Source organism: Dendropsophus ebraccatus, chromosome 10 (assembly GCF_027789765.1).
Source record: "Dendropsophus ebraccatus isolate aDenEbr1 chromosome 10, aDenEbr1.pat, whole genome shotgun sequence".
Classification (NCBI taxonomy): domain Eukaryota; kingdom Metazoa; phylum Chordata; class Amphibia; order Anura; family Hylidae; genus Dendropsophus; species Dendropsophus ebraccatus.
In genome coordinates this window covers 75,638,123-75,654,693 of record NC_091463.1, presented here as the reverse complement: position 1 = coordinate 75,654,693, position 16,571 = coordinate 75,638,123, and the positions used below count along the sequence as shown (strand labels likewise).

General features: G+C 42.6%; 1 protein-coding gene across 1 annotated transcript; it reads left to right on the top strand.

Moving 5' to 3' along the window:
- On the top strand, nucleotides 1-12,613 carry LOC138766068 (cytochrome P450 2G1-like). The gene is made up of 9 exons (XM_069943398.1): nucleotides 1-174; nucleotides 2,469-2,631; nucleotides 3,251-3,400; nucleotides 3,849-4,009; nucleotides 5,066-5,242; nucleotides 6,081-6,222; nucleotides 7,543-7,730; nucleotides 7,814-7,955; nucleotides 11,552-12,613. The coding sequence occupies exons 1-9, from the start codon at nucleotides 1-3 to the stop codon at nucleotides 11,743-11,745; spliced, it is 1,491 nt and encodes a 496-aa protein (XP_069799499.1). The 3' UTR covers nucleotides 11,746-12,613.
- Nucleotides 12,614-16,571: the final 3,958 nt, after the last annotated feature.

The window sequence follows — 16,571 nt, the reverse complement described above, 5'->3', positions numbered from 1 at the left end:
ATGGAGCTATCTCCCGGGCTCCTGACTCCTTTTCTTTTTGCTCTATTCCTGCTTTTCCTGCTTAGAAAGTTATTTGGGAAAAGAGGAAACCTTCCCCCAGGTCCTAGACCGCTGCCTGTCTTAGGAAACTTACTACAGCTTAAGAGTCGAGAGATACACAAACCAATACTGGAGGTGAGTCTGCGGGCCGGAGGTGTCGGGGAAGATGTACTGGAGGCACTCTCGTCTGACCTGTTTTATTGCATTTATTCCTGGTAAACCAACATTGCCATCTAGTGATTCCACAAACAAGAGTTTTATAGAGATGAGACGACCCTCTGTAATACTTTGTAGTGGTGTTTCCCATCCTCAAGGGGTCCTATTAGACTAAGAGATTTTTTGTTTTCTCTGATTAACGATTGCAAACAAGTGCTTTTTCGTTAATCGATTTATCGTTGCCTGCATGAACCATGGAACGATTATTGTTTTAATTAGAATTTTTTGCATGATAATTAGAGATGAGCGAAGCGGGTTCGGGTTCGAGTCCATCCGATCCCGAACGTTCGGCATTTGATTAGCTGGGGCTGCTGAACTTGGATAAAGCTCTAAGGTCGTCTGGAAAACATGGATACAGCCAATGACTATATCCATGTTTTCCACATATCCTTAGGGCTTTATCCAACTTCAGCAGCCACTGCTAATCAAATGTGGAAAGTTCGGGTTCGGATGGTCTCCAGCATGCTCGAGGTTCGCTCATCTCTAATGATAATCTTTCTGTGTAATAGAACCCTAAGTAAAGCTCAGCATTAAGGTCCTATTCCACGGGCCGATGGGGGCCCGATGAATAATATAAACGAGGGCCGATCTGTTAGATCGGTGCTCGTTTACTGGGCCTATTCCACGGCCCGATAATCGTTTAGTGAGGGCTGCAGGGACATCGTTACCGATGTCCTTACAGCCCTTGTTCAAACACCATACATTACCTAGCATGTTGCAGGTCTTCTCGTGCGCTCCTTCTTCCTCCCGGTTCCGCACGCAGCAGCAGCTTCGATGCAGCCTGTCTGACAGACCGCACAACCAATCACTAGCCGTGGCCGTCCTGGCCAGTGATTGGCTGAGCAGTCTGTCAGCTACAGGTCGCACCGAAGCTGCTGCTGCTGCGCGCAGAACCGGGAGGAAGAAGGAACGCAGGAGAAGATCTTCAACATGTGTAGGTAATGTACGGTGCTGGTGAAATTGTCAGTCACCTGCCGCACATCGCTATTCCACGCAGCCATGCGCGGTCGGTGCCCGATGATTTTAGGTTTGAACCTAAATAAACAATCAGCCGATGACACGATCATCGGCTGATCGTTGTCTCTATTCCACGGAGCGATAATTGGCCGAATCGGGCCGATTCGGCCGATCATCGCTCCGTGCAATGAGCCCCTTAGGGTCAACTCCAGGAATCTGCATGATCTTTACCCACTTGTAGAGTTTGCTAAAAAAAAACAACAAAAAAAACAACAACTTTTTTTTTCTTATGAAAAACGTATTAAATGCAAAGATACAATTTCTACCCCGTGTCCCTGTGTGCACAGTTATTATCAGCAGACATCGTAAATGTATTATGCTGTTGACACTATAAATAGCACGGCCTCCAGCAATATTCAATACAGGAAGTTTTTCTAGTCTAAAAATAGACTGTTGTCTCTCTTTGGGTCTAAAAATAGAGTTTACAGCCTACAGGCTAACTACTATATATACCATAGATAAGTAATCTCCATGTAGGTAGACTATTATCTAGCAAATAAGTCTTTAAAGTTAAATTTACAACTTCCTATACTGCATCTTGACTGTGGATCTTGTTCTCTGTAGTAATGTAGCACATATTTTGATGTCAAAATAACGTTTTCCATATTAAGGGTATATTCACAATGAGCAAATATGGCGCGCTCAGTGTCCCGCTGTGAGTGAATGAGAGGGCGCACGCTCCTCCGCTGCCGCCGCTCTCCGCTCAGGGATCTGACACATCACTTCTTTGAGAGGAGAGCGGCAGCTGCGGAGGAGCGCGCACTCTCCCGTAGACGTGTGAACATACCCTAAGAATGTCCATTAAATTGACAGAGGGTATTAAGATGACAAGTGGCACTTAATGCTCTGGAGGCCCCAAAATATTTGTACTGTTCTGTAATTTTTTTTATTTGTACTGTTTTATTTGTGTAATTCCCCATATCTCCTGTGGTGGCACTACAGGGAAACTCAACACTTGCTGAGTTCCCTTACACAGTTGATCAGCAGATATTTCAGCAGTGGTAAACACTGTGATCATCATATGGCACAGGGGACAAGAAGGCAGGGTGCAATGTGGAAAAGCCCTTTAAAACAGTAGTAACAACAATGCCTTCTATAAATATTCAATAAGGAAATTAACTATTCTACAAATATAAAGACAGGTTTTTAGAAAATTTGCTATGTGTGTAATAGATTTTTCTGCTCTCCTTTCAAAGCTTAGTAAGAAGTATGGACCTGTCTACACCCTGTATATGGGCCCAAAGCCTGCTGTGGTGCTTTGTGGGTTCCAAGCCGTGAAGGAAGCCCTTGTGGACAATGGTGACAAGTTTAGTGGACGAGCAGAGTTCCCAATAGTGGATCTAACCAGCAAGGGATACGGTCAGTCACGGTTCTATTCAGTGTAAACTCTAAAAAATTCCACTTTAGGAGCTTGGAAATGTGGGCCCAGTCACACTATGGAATATGCATGGATAACCTCCAGCAGATTCAATGCACTTGCCCAACCACGCTTGAAGATCTCTCCGTCTGATAGGCTCCATTCTTTTCAAGCAGATTCCGCCGTCCGCCCAAAAAAGAATTTAAATGTCAATTCTTTGGACGGGCGGCAGAATCTGCCCGAACATAGAATGGAGCCTATGGGATGGCCAGATGTTCAAGTGTGAGTGTGCACTGAATCCGCCAAAGGTTATCTGCATGGATTCTGTGGTGGGTTGCATTTACCACCATTTACACCAGGAATTGTTAGTGAAATCTTCACCAGCTCTGAGCACAGGGGGCTCCAGTGTGCATGGGATTTATATAGAAGTGTCCACCTCTTCATAAATACTGTGAGCCCGCACACTGGCGGGGGGATTTTTAAGACCATCATGAGAAATATTGGTCTTAATAAATCCCCTATTTGTGTTTCAGTGAAAGTGTCAGGCATGATAAACCTATATATAAAAGTCTTGCTCTCATATTATGGTACAATACTATAGAAATGTTTTTACATAAACAGGTATTGCCTTTAGTAATGGAGAACGCTGGAAAGAACTGAGGAGGTTCTCACTGAGCACGCTACGTAATTTTGGAATGGGTAAACGAAGCATTGAGGAGCGGATTCAAGAAGAGGTTCAGCATCTGCTGGACATGTTTCGAGAGACAAATGGTTAGTAGCAGAGATGACTGTCATATTTGGCCTTTCAGCTTAGTCTCAGCTCCACCAGCACTGCGATCTTACTATGTCATCATGTTTTGTGGCTCATGGTAAGAACCACCATGCTTACTGAAGTCTGCATATCGGGTCCTGTAACTTTCAAGCAGAAGTGCCTGTTGATGCTGGACTGGGCCCCCAGCTTTAGAACCTGCACTAACACTGACTGACATATAATTTTCCTGGTTATTCATTGGTGGGCCCCCAGGATCGTTTCCTCTGGTGAACCCCAGATACCCCAGTCTGAAACCTTATAAGTTCTACACTGCACCAGTTCTACACCATGCCATTTTAAAACAATAATAATTAATAGTAGAATTAATCAATAATAGAATCATACAAGAAAAATGAACATGTAACCAGTTAGAATGATGTGTTGGATGACAATGCTTTTATATTAAAGGTTCCCTCTTCAGTCCAGCGTTCTTCATCCGCCGCTCCATCTCTAATGTCATCTGTTCCGTCCTATTTGGAAGAAGATATGAATACACAGATCCAAAGCTACAGACACTGCTGGACCTTGTAGCTGAGAATCTCAGAAGGGTGGACAACATCTGGGTTCAGGTAATAAAAAAATAGTTTTTTAGCTTGTAAATCCTACCCACTCATAGAGAGAATTTGAATCGTTTTTTTCTTGCCTACTCCTTTCCCCACTCAGGGCCCATTCACATTGAGCAAAATTGGTGGAATTCCACAATGGAGCTTTCCACCACAGAATCCCACCATGTTCACATGGCGTAAGAGACCAGCCAACGGCCGGTCACTGAAAAGATTATCCCGGCCGGTACTTCAGTACCGGCTGGATGATCTTTGGCGCTGCAGAGTTCTGATGCAGGCACATCCATGCGCGCCCGCATCAGAACTCCCCACTGCACACAATGAAGCAAGTGGCCGGAGCTGCTCACTTCATTGTGTGAACTGACAGAGCTTTCTGCAGCCGCTATTCGCTGAATAGAAGGCTAAGCCCATAGAAGGCTAAGCAGCGTAGATTTTTGTAAAAAAAGTACGACTGTTGTTGGCGATTGCAACAACGGACGTACTTTTACGAAAAGTTACATTGCCTGAACATAGCTTGAAACGACGTCTCTATAGGAGGGCTCGCGCGCGTCCGCTTCCTCCGCTCTCCGCTCAAAGAATCGACATAAAGTCACACTCTTTGGGTGATATGAGAATTCACAGGGCAGAAAAGTGCACTAAAAAAAAAGCTAATTTATTTTACATTGCGTGACATCGGATACATTTTATGCAATTAAAATTGGCATGTGGGAAAAATTAAAAGCTAGAAAAGTAAAGTGAAAAATGTAAATGAAAAATCCCCTCTACAATATTTGTATACTAAAGATGATGAAACGCTGTTTATAATATAGGGAGCAGCTGGAATGTGTATACACCGTGCTCTCTGCAGGCCTTATATGTCTGTAAGCCTTCTAGTACTGCAGACTTATCAGTAACTGTACTGTATGCAAATCAAAGAAACAATGTGACTGCCATCATGTGGCCAACACCGGACATGCAATTACCAAACTTTTATGGTCAGAACTTTGTATAGTTGTAATACTCCTAAGGGTTGTACAGACCATATTTTGTGCCATTATGACTATTTTATATTTGTTTTTATAGTTGTACAATTTCATACCGTCGATTCTAAGCTATTTCCCGGGGCCTCATCATAAGCTGACGGAGAACTACCAAGCACAGTTGGACTATGCAGAAGCTATAGTACGGGAGCACGAGGCTACACTGGACCCCAATGCCCCCCGAGATTATATTGATGCTTTCCTCATAAAGATGCAACAGGTTAGAATCCAGTGATATTCATTTTATTTTAGCATCGAAAGGACAAGAAAAATTCAACAGACAATATCAATAAAGAATTGCTGAACAAATATCTGCTATGGTGCCTTAGGGTATGTGCACACTAAGGAATCTAGGCGGATAACCTGCCGTGTATTCCACAGCCAGCCCCCGCTCACAGCCGCACACATCTCCGCCCGTGCTATAGACTTCATTTTATGCTGTGTCCCCCTACAGCAGCTAGGCTCACTTAATGGCACAGTACTGTAATTATGCCCCCTTGAAAGTTGTTGGGTTCCCCTTTCTGCTCTGTAGTTGTTAGCTTCTCCTCTGGGTCCCCATATAGTAGTTAGGTCCCCTTTGTAAGTTTTTAGGTTCCTTATGTGACCTCAAGTAGAGTTAGGTGACCCTTGTAGAAATAAGGTCTTCCTCATAAGTAGTTAGCTCCCCCTTATAATACTTAGTTTTTGGCCCCCTGTTGTGCCCACTTGTAGTAGTTTAGTCACCATGTAAGTAGTTAGTTCCCATTTAAGTCCCCACTTAGTAGTTAGGTCCCCTAATATGCCCCCTTGTACTAGTTAGATCTCCCTGCCTTGCAATAGTTAGTCCTCTTTTTGTGCCCCCATTTACAGCAAAAGGTAAAGCGACTGCTCAGGTAGGTCAGGTATTTTCTCACTGTTTTATATAAAATCTTGAAAAAGGAAAGACTTTATAAAATTGCAGGCTTTGAAGAGCCCATAAATATTAGATGAAAGTTGGTCAAACTGTAGTTTTAGTGTTCATGGTGGATTAAGAAGGAATAGTTGATGGCAAGCTGATGTTTTTTTTCCTCTTATTTCAGGAAAGCAAAAACCCAGATTCAGAATTCAATTTGCCCAATTTACTTTCCTCAGCGCTGGATATATTTTTTGCAGGACAGGAATCTACCAGCAGTACTCTGGGATATGGGCTTCTAATCCTAATGAAGTATCCAAATATCAAAAGTAAGGATTTTGACACAGCACAATTGGTTGTCATAGTTGAACGTTTCCCCATCTCATTTAGTAAGACACACCATCATTTTATGATCAGTAGATATTGAAAGGGGTACTCCAGCAAAATCTTTTTCTTTCATATCAACTGGTTTCAGAAAGTTACAAAAAATTTGTAATTTACTTCTATTTAAAAATCTCAAGTCTTCCAATACTTATCAACTGTTGTATATCCTGCAGGAAATGTTTTCTTTTCAGTCTGACATAGTGCTCTCTGTTGCCACCTCTGTCCGAGCGAGGAACTGTCCAGAGCACCAGCAAATCCCCATAGAAACCCTCTCCTGATCTGGACAGTTCCTGTCTCGGACAGAGGTGGCAGCAGAGAGCACTGTGTCAGACTGAAAAGAAAACATTTCCTGAAGGACAAACAGCAGCTGATAAGTATGGGAAGATTTTTAAATAGAAGTAAATTGCAAATTTAAGATTTTCACCAGATAATCCCTTTAACCTCAGAGACCCACACCATGAAAAAAGGGCAAGCATTGCTGGTTTACCACTGCATCCTGTCCTGCATTTTATACACTCTCTTTTCTGGATAACAGATATGATACCCTTTATATTAATTCAAAAATTAGATTAGATTTTTTTTTTTATCAGAACCCCCCTTTTTAATTTTTAATATTTCTAAAATGTAACTGCAAATCTGTATGATGTTTGGTTGTAGCATTTTGTAATAAAACCCTTTGAGCTGTTTCTGGCCAGCCATCATTCCCTGAGATTACAGGGCTACTCTATCAGTGCTTCACCCCAAACGTCCTCTTCAGCTGAAGTGCAGTATGCAGGTCCCAAAACCTCTGTTCAGATAGAGGCAGTATCCAGGACACTAAGCATCCTCCGGGGTAGAGGGGAACACTGACCCGGCATAATGTTATGGCTACACTGGCACCACAACTGTGCCAGGAGCAACAGCAGCTGTTGGGCACACGGTTGCCCTGGTCACCCACTCTAGGGTTTAGGTTCCAGTGCCCAGTCTTGTCATCTTCCTCTTCATCAGCCACCGCACAGCTCTGGGAGGTAATTTGTATAACTTTTATGGGTCAATACAATACTTTGATAACATTTTTTGTCCAACTTCTCCTTTAAGTCTAAATTTGTCAGCCATAGAAAAAAACAAAAGCATACCTTCATTTCCGACCAATGACCTTATTCCAGAGGTCATTTACCTAGGACAAATAACATATTGAACGTAACAGCACCTACACCATGGTTATTGCAAACACTCATTGATAAAGTCAAAAGAAGATTACACAATGATCCTTCCGTTTTTCTCAGAAAAGCTCCAAGCTGAGATAGAGAACGTGATTGGGAGAACGCGAAGGCCTTCTATGGAGGACCGTGCCAAAATGCCCTACACTGAAGCTGTTATCCATGAAATAATGAGATTCGTTGACTTCTTACCTCTTGGTGCCCCCCGTGCTGTGACAGAGGACACAATTTTTAGAGGTTATACTCTACACAAGGTAGTAAAAAACTCTTATTAATACAACTTACTGCTTTATATATGTGGGTGATCTCTGACCATACAGGATGTCTTGTCCTCCAGGGTACTGTCGTTATTCCTGTTTTACATTCGGTACTCTATGACCCAACTGTGTTCAAAAGACCAAGTGAATTTGATCCAGAACATTTCCTAGACCAAAATGGGTTGTTCAAGAAATGTGAGGGCTTTATGGCCTTCGCAGCAGGTAAGTGATCCTATGTTCTTACAGTAAACTAGACCTTATACCTTAAAGCAACTTGTACCTTCGGATAGCTGCTTTCAATCCAAGATCGGTCCTGGGGTCCGTTTGGCAGGTGATGCAGTTATTGTCCTAAAAACAACTTTTAAACTTGCAGCCCTGTGTCAAATTGGCATGGCCTAGAGTGTGTGTGCACAAGCCTTGCACCACCCCTCCATCCCTCCTCCCTACCCACATCATCATTGGGAATGCCCTAGGCAGCAGTTCTCCTATTCATTACCTGCAGTATCAGTGGAAGGCTTGGGCACACAAGACTGTGCTTCTGTAAAATATGTTGCAAAGCTGAAAAAATTATTTGTGCAGTAAAGTTGAAAAAAAGGGGCAATTCTTTTATTTTATTTTATTTTATTTTTTTGGGGCGGAGCGTGTTTACACTATGCGCCCTATGGTAAAACTAAGATGTCATCTATGTTCCTCAAGTCAGTATGATTACAACAATATTTAATTTGTGTATTTGTAATTTTTATTTGACGGCTTAAAAAAAATTAAACCTTTTTAAACAACTAGCAATAAACAAATTGCTCTATTCTCATCCTTATAACGCTTTTATCCTTTTGTCTCATGGGCTGTGTGAGGAGTCATTTTTTGCGCCATGATCTGTGCCTTCTATCGGTACCTTCCTTGCATTTAAAGTGACACTGTCACCCCCTATTTGCATTTTGACTGCTCTCCACAGGTGTAAAGGGTAAATGTTACAGCTTTCATTACTTATTTTATATCAAACCTCATGGTGCTTGTTCTGGTAAAAATTTGTTTATATCACCTGTGGATTAGTGTATGTGGGCGGAGCCTCGCAGCCTATGTGCCACATCGGTCCGCCCCTAGCGCCACTTAGCCCCACCCCCATCCGTGACGTCATCGCTGCATAGGCCCCGTCCCCTCAGCAGTCATTGGAAGGGCCAGCCTAAAGCTCTAGGCCGCACCCCCTAGATTGTCTATGTGGCCTATGTGGCGATGGCGGTGGGGCTAAGTGGCACTAGGGGCGTAGCGATGTGGCACATAGGCCACAAGGCCCTGCCCACACATACCAATCCACAGGTGATAAAAAGGACTTTTTACCAGAACAAGCACCATGAGATGTAAAATAAGTAATGAAAGCTGTAACAGTTACCCTTTACACCTTTGGAGAGCAGTCAAAATGCAAATAGTGGGTGGCAGTGTCACTTTAATGTAAAGGTGAAGTCCACAGCTCCTTAAAATGTGAAAATCTTTATTTTGCGTCGCAAAATAAAGATTTTTACATTTTAAGAAGCTGTGGACTTCACATTTCCATTGGATCCTATACGAGTTACGGCTCGCAATACCTCGTTCTACACGTGCTCCTCTCTACGGGACACTGGATTTGCACTGTGGACACTTTAGCGGGATGGTGAGCTGACATTTTTTCCTTTCATTGTTTAGTGTCACTTTAAGCAACTTTTTGATTACAATACAAATTAAATTACAATTTTCTGGATTGAATGAGACAAAAAAAAATCAACAATTTTTCACTTTGGCGGGTTTTTATGCTTACACCGTTCACTGTGCAAGATCAAGAATGTTATACTTCAATAGTTTAGGTGATTCCATACGTGGTGATACCAAATATGTTTGTTTATTTATTTTTGTTTATAAAATGGGGAAAAGGGGGGAATTTAAAGTTTTATTAGGGGAGGGGATTTTTTTTTATTAATAAAAAACGGAAAAAAAACCCATTTTTACTATTACTGCACTAGTTACTCATGGAGATCAGAGCAGTATACTTAAAGTGACACTGTCCCCCCCACCTTTTTGCATTATAAATTTTCTCTACACAGATGTATAGGGTAAATATAGCAGTTTTTATACCTTATTTTATATTATATGCCATGGTGCTTGTTTCAGTAAACAGTAATCTTTTATTATCTGCAGATTATGCTACCTTGGTGGGGCTTTATAGCCGCAGCGCACGCATAGGCCCCATCCCCTTGGTGGCCATTGGTATGGGCCGACCTAGAGGGGGGGCCCAGACCTTTAGGCAGTCCCGTTCCAATGGCTGTCGAAGAGACGGTGCCTAGACGCAGAGTCTAAAGCGCTGTTGTGGGCGGGGCTAAGTGGTGCTTTAGTTGAGAAACCCCGTCCGAGTGGCACAATCCGCAGATAATAAAAGATCACTTTTAACTGGACAAGCATCATGACGTTTGATATAAGATAAGGTATGAAAACTGCAACATGTACTCTTTACACCTGTGTAGAGAATTCATAATGCAAAAAGGTGTCACTTTAATACAGCACTGATCGATTAGATCAGTGCCATATTGCTCTGGGCTGCTGCAGATCAGGATCTATGGATTACAGAGCTGGGATCAGTGTCATTGCAAAAATGAAGAAGATGCGGTCACGGAGGGGAGATTCCCCCCACCAGACACCAAGGATGGGGAACAAAAGACATTTAAATACAGCTGTGAACTTTGACAGCTGCATTTAAATGGATTAATTAGCTGGGAGCGGCGATCCGCGGCTGCAGATAGCAGTGTCATGGGCTGCCTAGCAGGGTCATGGTGCTGAACTTCCCTACTCGCCGCAGGATGTGTCGGCGCGTCCATATGCGGGAAGAGGTTAGGCATGTTAATTGTTTAGGTTCTATCTTTACAAGGTGTAAATACAATTTCAATATAAAATACAATTTCAATGCAAAATATGGTAAAATAGTATAAAACCTAGCAACATCACAGATATATAAAATACACAAGACAAACAAGACACAGATGGACACCATCCAACTATAATGGTTGCATAACCCTGCAGTAAACCCAGTTGGGAACTGCACTTAATAAGTGGTGAGAACTTCTAGGCTAGAACTGCTTGGCTGCACTGAGGAATAAACCCCCAAAATTCTGGTCTGATTGTAGGAAAAAGTTAAATACAAACTTACCCAGTCCTAGGCTTAATAAGAAGCTTAATAGCTTCAGGCTATGTTCACACTGCGTAAGAGACCGGAGGTTCCTTGACCCCGGCCGGGTCACGGAACGGCCGGTCTCTGGCCGGATGATCTTTCGGCTGCAGAGCACTGATGCGGGCACATCAGCGCGCGCCCACATCAAAGCTTCCCATAGCTCTCAGTGAAGCGAGCGTCCGGAGCCGCTTGCTTCACTGTGTGAACTGACAGGTCTTTCTGCGGCCGGAATTCACTGAATTTTGGCCGCAGAAAACTGACCTGTCAGTTATTTGCGGCGCCGCTTAGATCCCGGCCGGAGCGTATACGATGTGTGTACGCTCCGGCCGATATCCCATTGAAAGTAAGGTTATGTTCCACCCCGCAAAACTACGCCCGTAGTTCTGCGGCGAGAACTATGGTCGTAGTTTTACGAAGTGTGAACATAGCCTCAATGTGAAACTGGTAAATCTACTATGTGTCATTCATAACATCAGTGTATTTTTATGTGACAAAAGGGCTTTTAAACCCCCTCTGTGTGTATGAGTGTGTCTATTACTATTGCACCACCCTATAGCTACAGCTATGTTCCTAGATTACCTACTATTTTCCTATAAATCCTGACACTGTTTATCTTATTTTCTTTTAGGTAAGAGAGCTTGTCCCGGGGAAGGCTTGGCACGTATGGAGCTGTTTCTGTATTTGACGTCCATCCTTCAGAAATTTGACATATGCTCTGACATACCTCCAGAAGACATAGACCTCGCCCCTGAGTATAGTGGTTTTGGAAAAATGACTCCAACGTTTCAAATGAGATTTACCACCATGGCAGATACTGAGTGAAACTCCTAGAAAAAAAAAAGCTCTGTGTAGTGTGTTAAGGCCCTATTTCACGGAACGATTTTCGTTCATAAACTCGCTCCATGGAATAGCTGTAAATGAGCGAACGACAACTGCAAAATCGTTGGTGAGTCGTTCAAAATTGTTTTTCAGCATGTCGAAAAAAATTTGTTGGTCTTTGAAAGATAATTCGCTAATCTGTTCGTAAAATTAGAAATCTTTCAGTCGTTCGTAAAAAGGTTTAAAAAAGTAGGTGTGTCGTATGGTCATGATCACCCTGGCGAACGTTTTAAACGACCATGTAACGACCGAAAAATAGTCGTTACACTACATATATCGTTCACGTTCCCACATGTGTTATGTGTTATCGTTCGTTAAAAAAAAATCGTAATCGTAAAATAGTAATCGTTAACGAGCGGTCGTTGGAGCGAGTTTATGAACGATAATCGTTCCATGAAATAGGGCCTTTAGCCGGTTAACTGTCCAACATACCTCAGATGGGACAGTTTCTATCCCAAACACCTAAAAAACCTCAATGTCTTCAGCTGAATCATCAGGTTTAACTGTACATGTTCTAACCTTGTCGATAAGAATAAACACCTTAGTAACCTCAAAAAAGTAAAAACATTTCAGAATCATAGCTACCATCCAAAAACAATTACGCACCAAATTGTCAGAGCCGCCAGAATAAGCTTCCATAATAAAAGATAAGAAAACCATGTGATGCCTCTGCTAGTCACCTACCCACATCTAGAATTGCTGCACCCAATATTATAAAAAAGATGACTGCGTGATAAATAATTCCAGATCCCCCACTTCTGTGTTTTAGGCAGCCGCCCTAGTTTGAAAAGTTTCATTATTAAATCACTGTCCTCTCCAAGAACTATAGGAACCTTTTACTGCCACTTTTACTGCCAAAAGTGTCAAGGGGCAATGTCCTAAAATACACTGATGTCGAGACAAGTGACAATGTCTCTGCAGAGGTCAACCAGCGTCCTTTTGCATGCACTTACTAGGCATTGCTCCCACTAGCCAGAATCCTACTCCACACTGATGAGGGGCAAATACCTGGAAACAGCTGTCTGTGGAGTGATACCTTGCTTGGGTGGTTTCCTTGACTGGGGAAATTTCTTGGCTTGGTTGTTCCTTTCTGAAGGAAGATCTGGTTAGCTCACTGATGTCGATACATGTGATGGTGTCTCTGCAGTGTTTTTTGCATATTTGATTTCCCAGGGGGCAATGTCCTAGAATACACTGACGTCAAGACACGTAATGGTGTCTCTGCAGTGTTTTGGTTGATCTCCCTAAGGTCAACCAGCGTCCTTTTGCATGCACTTACTAGGCATTTCTCCCACTAGCCAGAATCCTACTCCACACTGATAAGGGGAAAATTCCCCCGAAACAGCTCTGTGTGGATGAATACCTTGTGTGGGTGGTTTTCTTGACTGGAGACATTCCTTGGCTGGGTTGTTCCTTTACAGAGAAAGGTTTAGCTAGCTCACTGACGTTGAGACATGTGATGGTGTCTCTGCAGTGTTGTTTGCTCATTGTACATGGACTCCTGCCCATGACTTTGTGTGAGCAATCATAGGGCAATAACGGCAACTCTGAATTAGCCCTAAAACAAAGCTCAACACTTTACTCCATTTCTAGCAGTTGAACATGGTTCTGGCTGGTGGTGCAGGGGGTAAGTGCAATCAGACCGAGTCCTGTTCGGACTAAAACTGTAATGGCCTCAGTCATCTGTCCAAGCAGGCCTCGGGAAAAACTATTAGGCACTTAAGTGATGATACAGTAACTGGTCAGGTATATAGATAAATGTTATACAATCCTACAGATCTAACCTTTAAAAAAGTTGATGTGACCTATGACCAAAAAATAAACATATAGACACAGTACTGCTATAGGCAAACAGCATATCTTTTGCAATGGAAGGGATGTCATTTGTGTAAATATTTACCAGGAATACAATCTACATATATGTTTACATTTTTTTTTTTAATTCTTATTGGCAAATGGTCTCAGGAGCTGCAAATATAAAAATGAAACCATACTCATCCGCCCTAATCGTCCAATGCTCTAGTTTCTATGTCTAATGATATGCGAACCCTGCAGAAAATTCCTGCTTAGCCAGTCATGGACCACTGCCATGACCCCCATCAGTCAGTAAGTTAGCAGCTCCTGCAGGGACAGTTTATCATTGAAAGCAGGAAGAAGCCCAGAGCACTGAGCACTGGAAACTGTCAGAATAACTACAGGGAGGAAATATGTTTTATTTTTTATCTTTGCAGCAGGGCTCAGTTTTTGGCAGTGAGCCCTGTTTCCAAATCTCTATATATGCACATTGCTCATCGTTGTGAGATTTGACAACAGGACTTAGCTTCCATCTGTTAATAGGGATGGGAAGGGGAGTAAGGAGGCATTCCAGCCTCTGAATGCCTCTTTGACCCTGCCACCAAGGAATAAAAGTATTTTTCTACATTACAAAAGCACAGATAGATATATAAAAGGTATCATGCGTCTCCTTGTCTCCTTGCGTATCATTGTCTTAATAGCTATATAAAAATGTAGGCAGTTTTGCGCAATAATTGCCATTGACAGATTCCTTTTTTTTTCTACAACCAAAATCATCAACCAAATCATAGTAACTAACACATACTAACTGTACCCAAATATTAGAAATAAATAACAAAAATAAAAATATCAAAAAGTTACAGATGTCAAAGTAACACAAGCAAAAAGAAAATTCTGAAAGAAAAATAGCTGCATCCTAAAGTCCCTATTACACGGAGTGAAAATCAGATTATTCGGGCCGATTTGGCTGATTATCAATTCTTGTAATAAGGACAACGATCAGCCGATGACAAGGATCATCGGCTGATCGTGTCTTCAGTTCAGGACCTAAATTGGGCCTTCGGGCGCACATTTCTATGTGTAATGGTATTAAAGTATAAAATAATAAAGTATTTACGTACCTTACTACGTTCCCTCGTGTCTTCGGGCCTTCCCCGATGTCCTCGGAGGCCTTTCCCAGTGTCTGCAGCTGCAGCTCTGCCTTCTGTTCCCTTCTGGCGCAGTCTCTTCACTGACAGGCCGCTCAGCCAATCACTGGCTGAGACAGGACCGTGGCCAGTGTATTGGCTGAGTGGCCTGTCAGTGAAGAGATGGAAACAGAAGGCAGAACTGCAGCTGTAGACATCGGGAAAGGCCTCCAAGGACATCGGGGAGCATGGTAAGGTAAGTAAATACCTTATTATTTTACACTAAAGGCAAGGGCTGCAGGGACATCGCTAACAATGTCCGTGCAGGCCTTGCTGCCTATAGTCAGCCTGTGTAATTGCTCAGTAAACGAGTTTAGATCTAGCAGATCGTTTACACTTTATGATCGGGCCGTGTAATAGGACTGTAAGTGACACCGCAATATATTTATGCAGGTTTACTAAAACTGAACTGGCACAGAGGCACAACTCAAGATGTTGCAGGGGGTATGTTCAGACAAAGCACACACACACACCCACTCCACTGTCTACAGAATTTGGTGTATTAAAAGAAACATACTCCCCTCTGTGACGCGGCTCCATTGAATCTGATGGAGCTGCGTCACAGAGGGGAGGGTGATATGGTCACATTGGGGGCGGTGGGCCCGCTCCCAGTCAAGGCGCGGCACAGAGCTCAGGAAACAATCGGTATTTCAAAGAAAGTACTGCACCACCGGGATCCCTGCTGCTGTAGAAAAAAAAGTGATATCCCTAATGGTTCATTCACTTTAAAGGACAACTCCCGTGGGACCCCCCCCCCCAAAAAAAAAAAAACACAGACACGCTTGCGCACCGGCAGCCTTTTCATTGGCTGGAGCGCATCACATGGCTTCCAGCAACCTCAGCCAATCAGGGCTGAGCAAGCTGGAAGCCATGTGATGCGCTCCAGCCAATGAAAAGGCTGCTGGTGTGCATGTGCACCAGCAGCCTTTTCCGTCCCATTCACTCTCTATGAAGACGCCGAGGAGGAAGAAGACCCGGACCGCCCCCCGGCTCTGACGTCGTCGTCACCAGATGCCGCCCGGGAGAAGAGGACTGTGACGATCGTAATAGGTAATGTATATATTCTTTAACTTCCGGGTGGGGGGTCGGGGGTCCAAAAGTGGGGGAAGGGGGCCAGATCGGGTATTTAACCACATTACAAAGTTATATAACTTTGTAATGTGTGTTAAATAAGCTAAAAAAAAAATTTGTGGGAGTTGTCCTTTAAGCTTTCACTTGTACAAGTACTCTAGTGGGAAAATTCAAAATAAAAGTAAATAAAATAAATAAGGAAAAAGAATGTTTTTAAAAGTACTTTTGAAAAATCTACCATAATAAAAAATACTCCTTTGTGGGGTACTACCATATTTTAATTGTACCCCACAAAAAAATTTACATAATTGGTAAAGTAGTGTGTGCAAATCTAAACTTTTAAAATACGTTCTTTATTTTATTTGCCAAAATCGCCTTCTTTGGTTAACATCACATTTCTAAAAACATGAATTAAAACGGATATTTATATTTTTACTGTAAAATGCTGCAAATCTGTTTTTTTTTATGGTTTTACAATACATGGTAAAATAAAGGGAGCCATGGAAAAACACAATTTGTCTGAATTATTCTCTTGAAGAGGAAAGAACCAGAAGTGAAAAAACAAAAAAACACTGTAGCAGAAAACATGTCCTGCCAGGTTATTATAAATGATCACTGGGGGGCCTGATGACAAATAAGTGGATTGTCCAATGCAGAAAACTTCTCTGGTTCATGTAATTTATGCATTTTGCACCGTGACTACAATTCTAAAGTAGA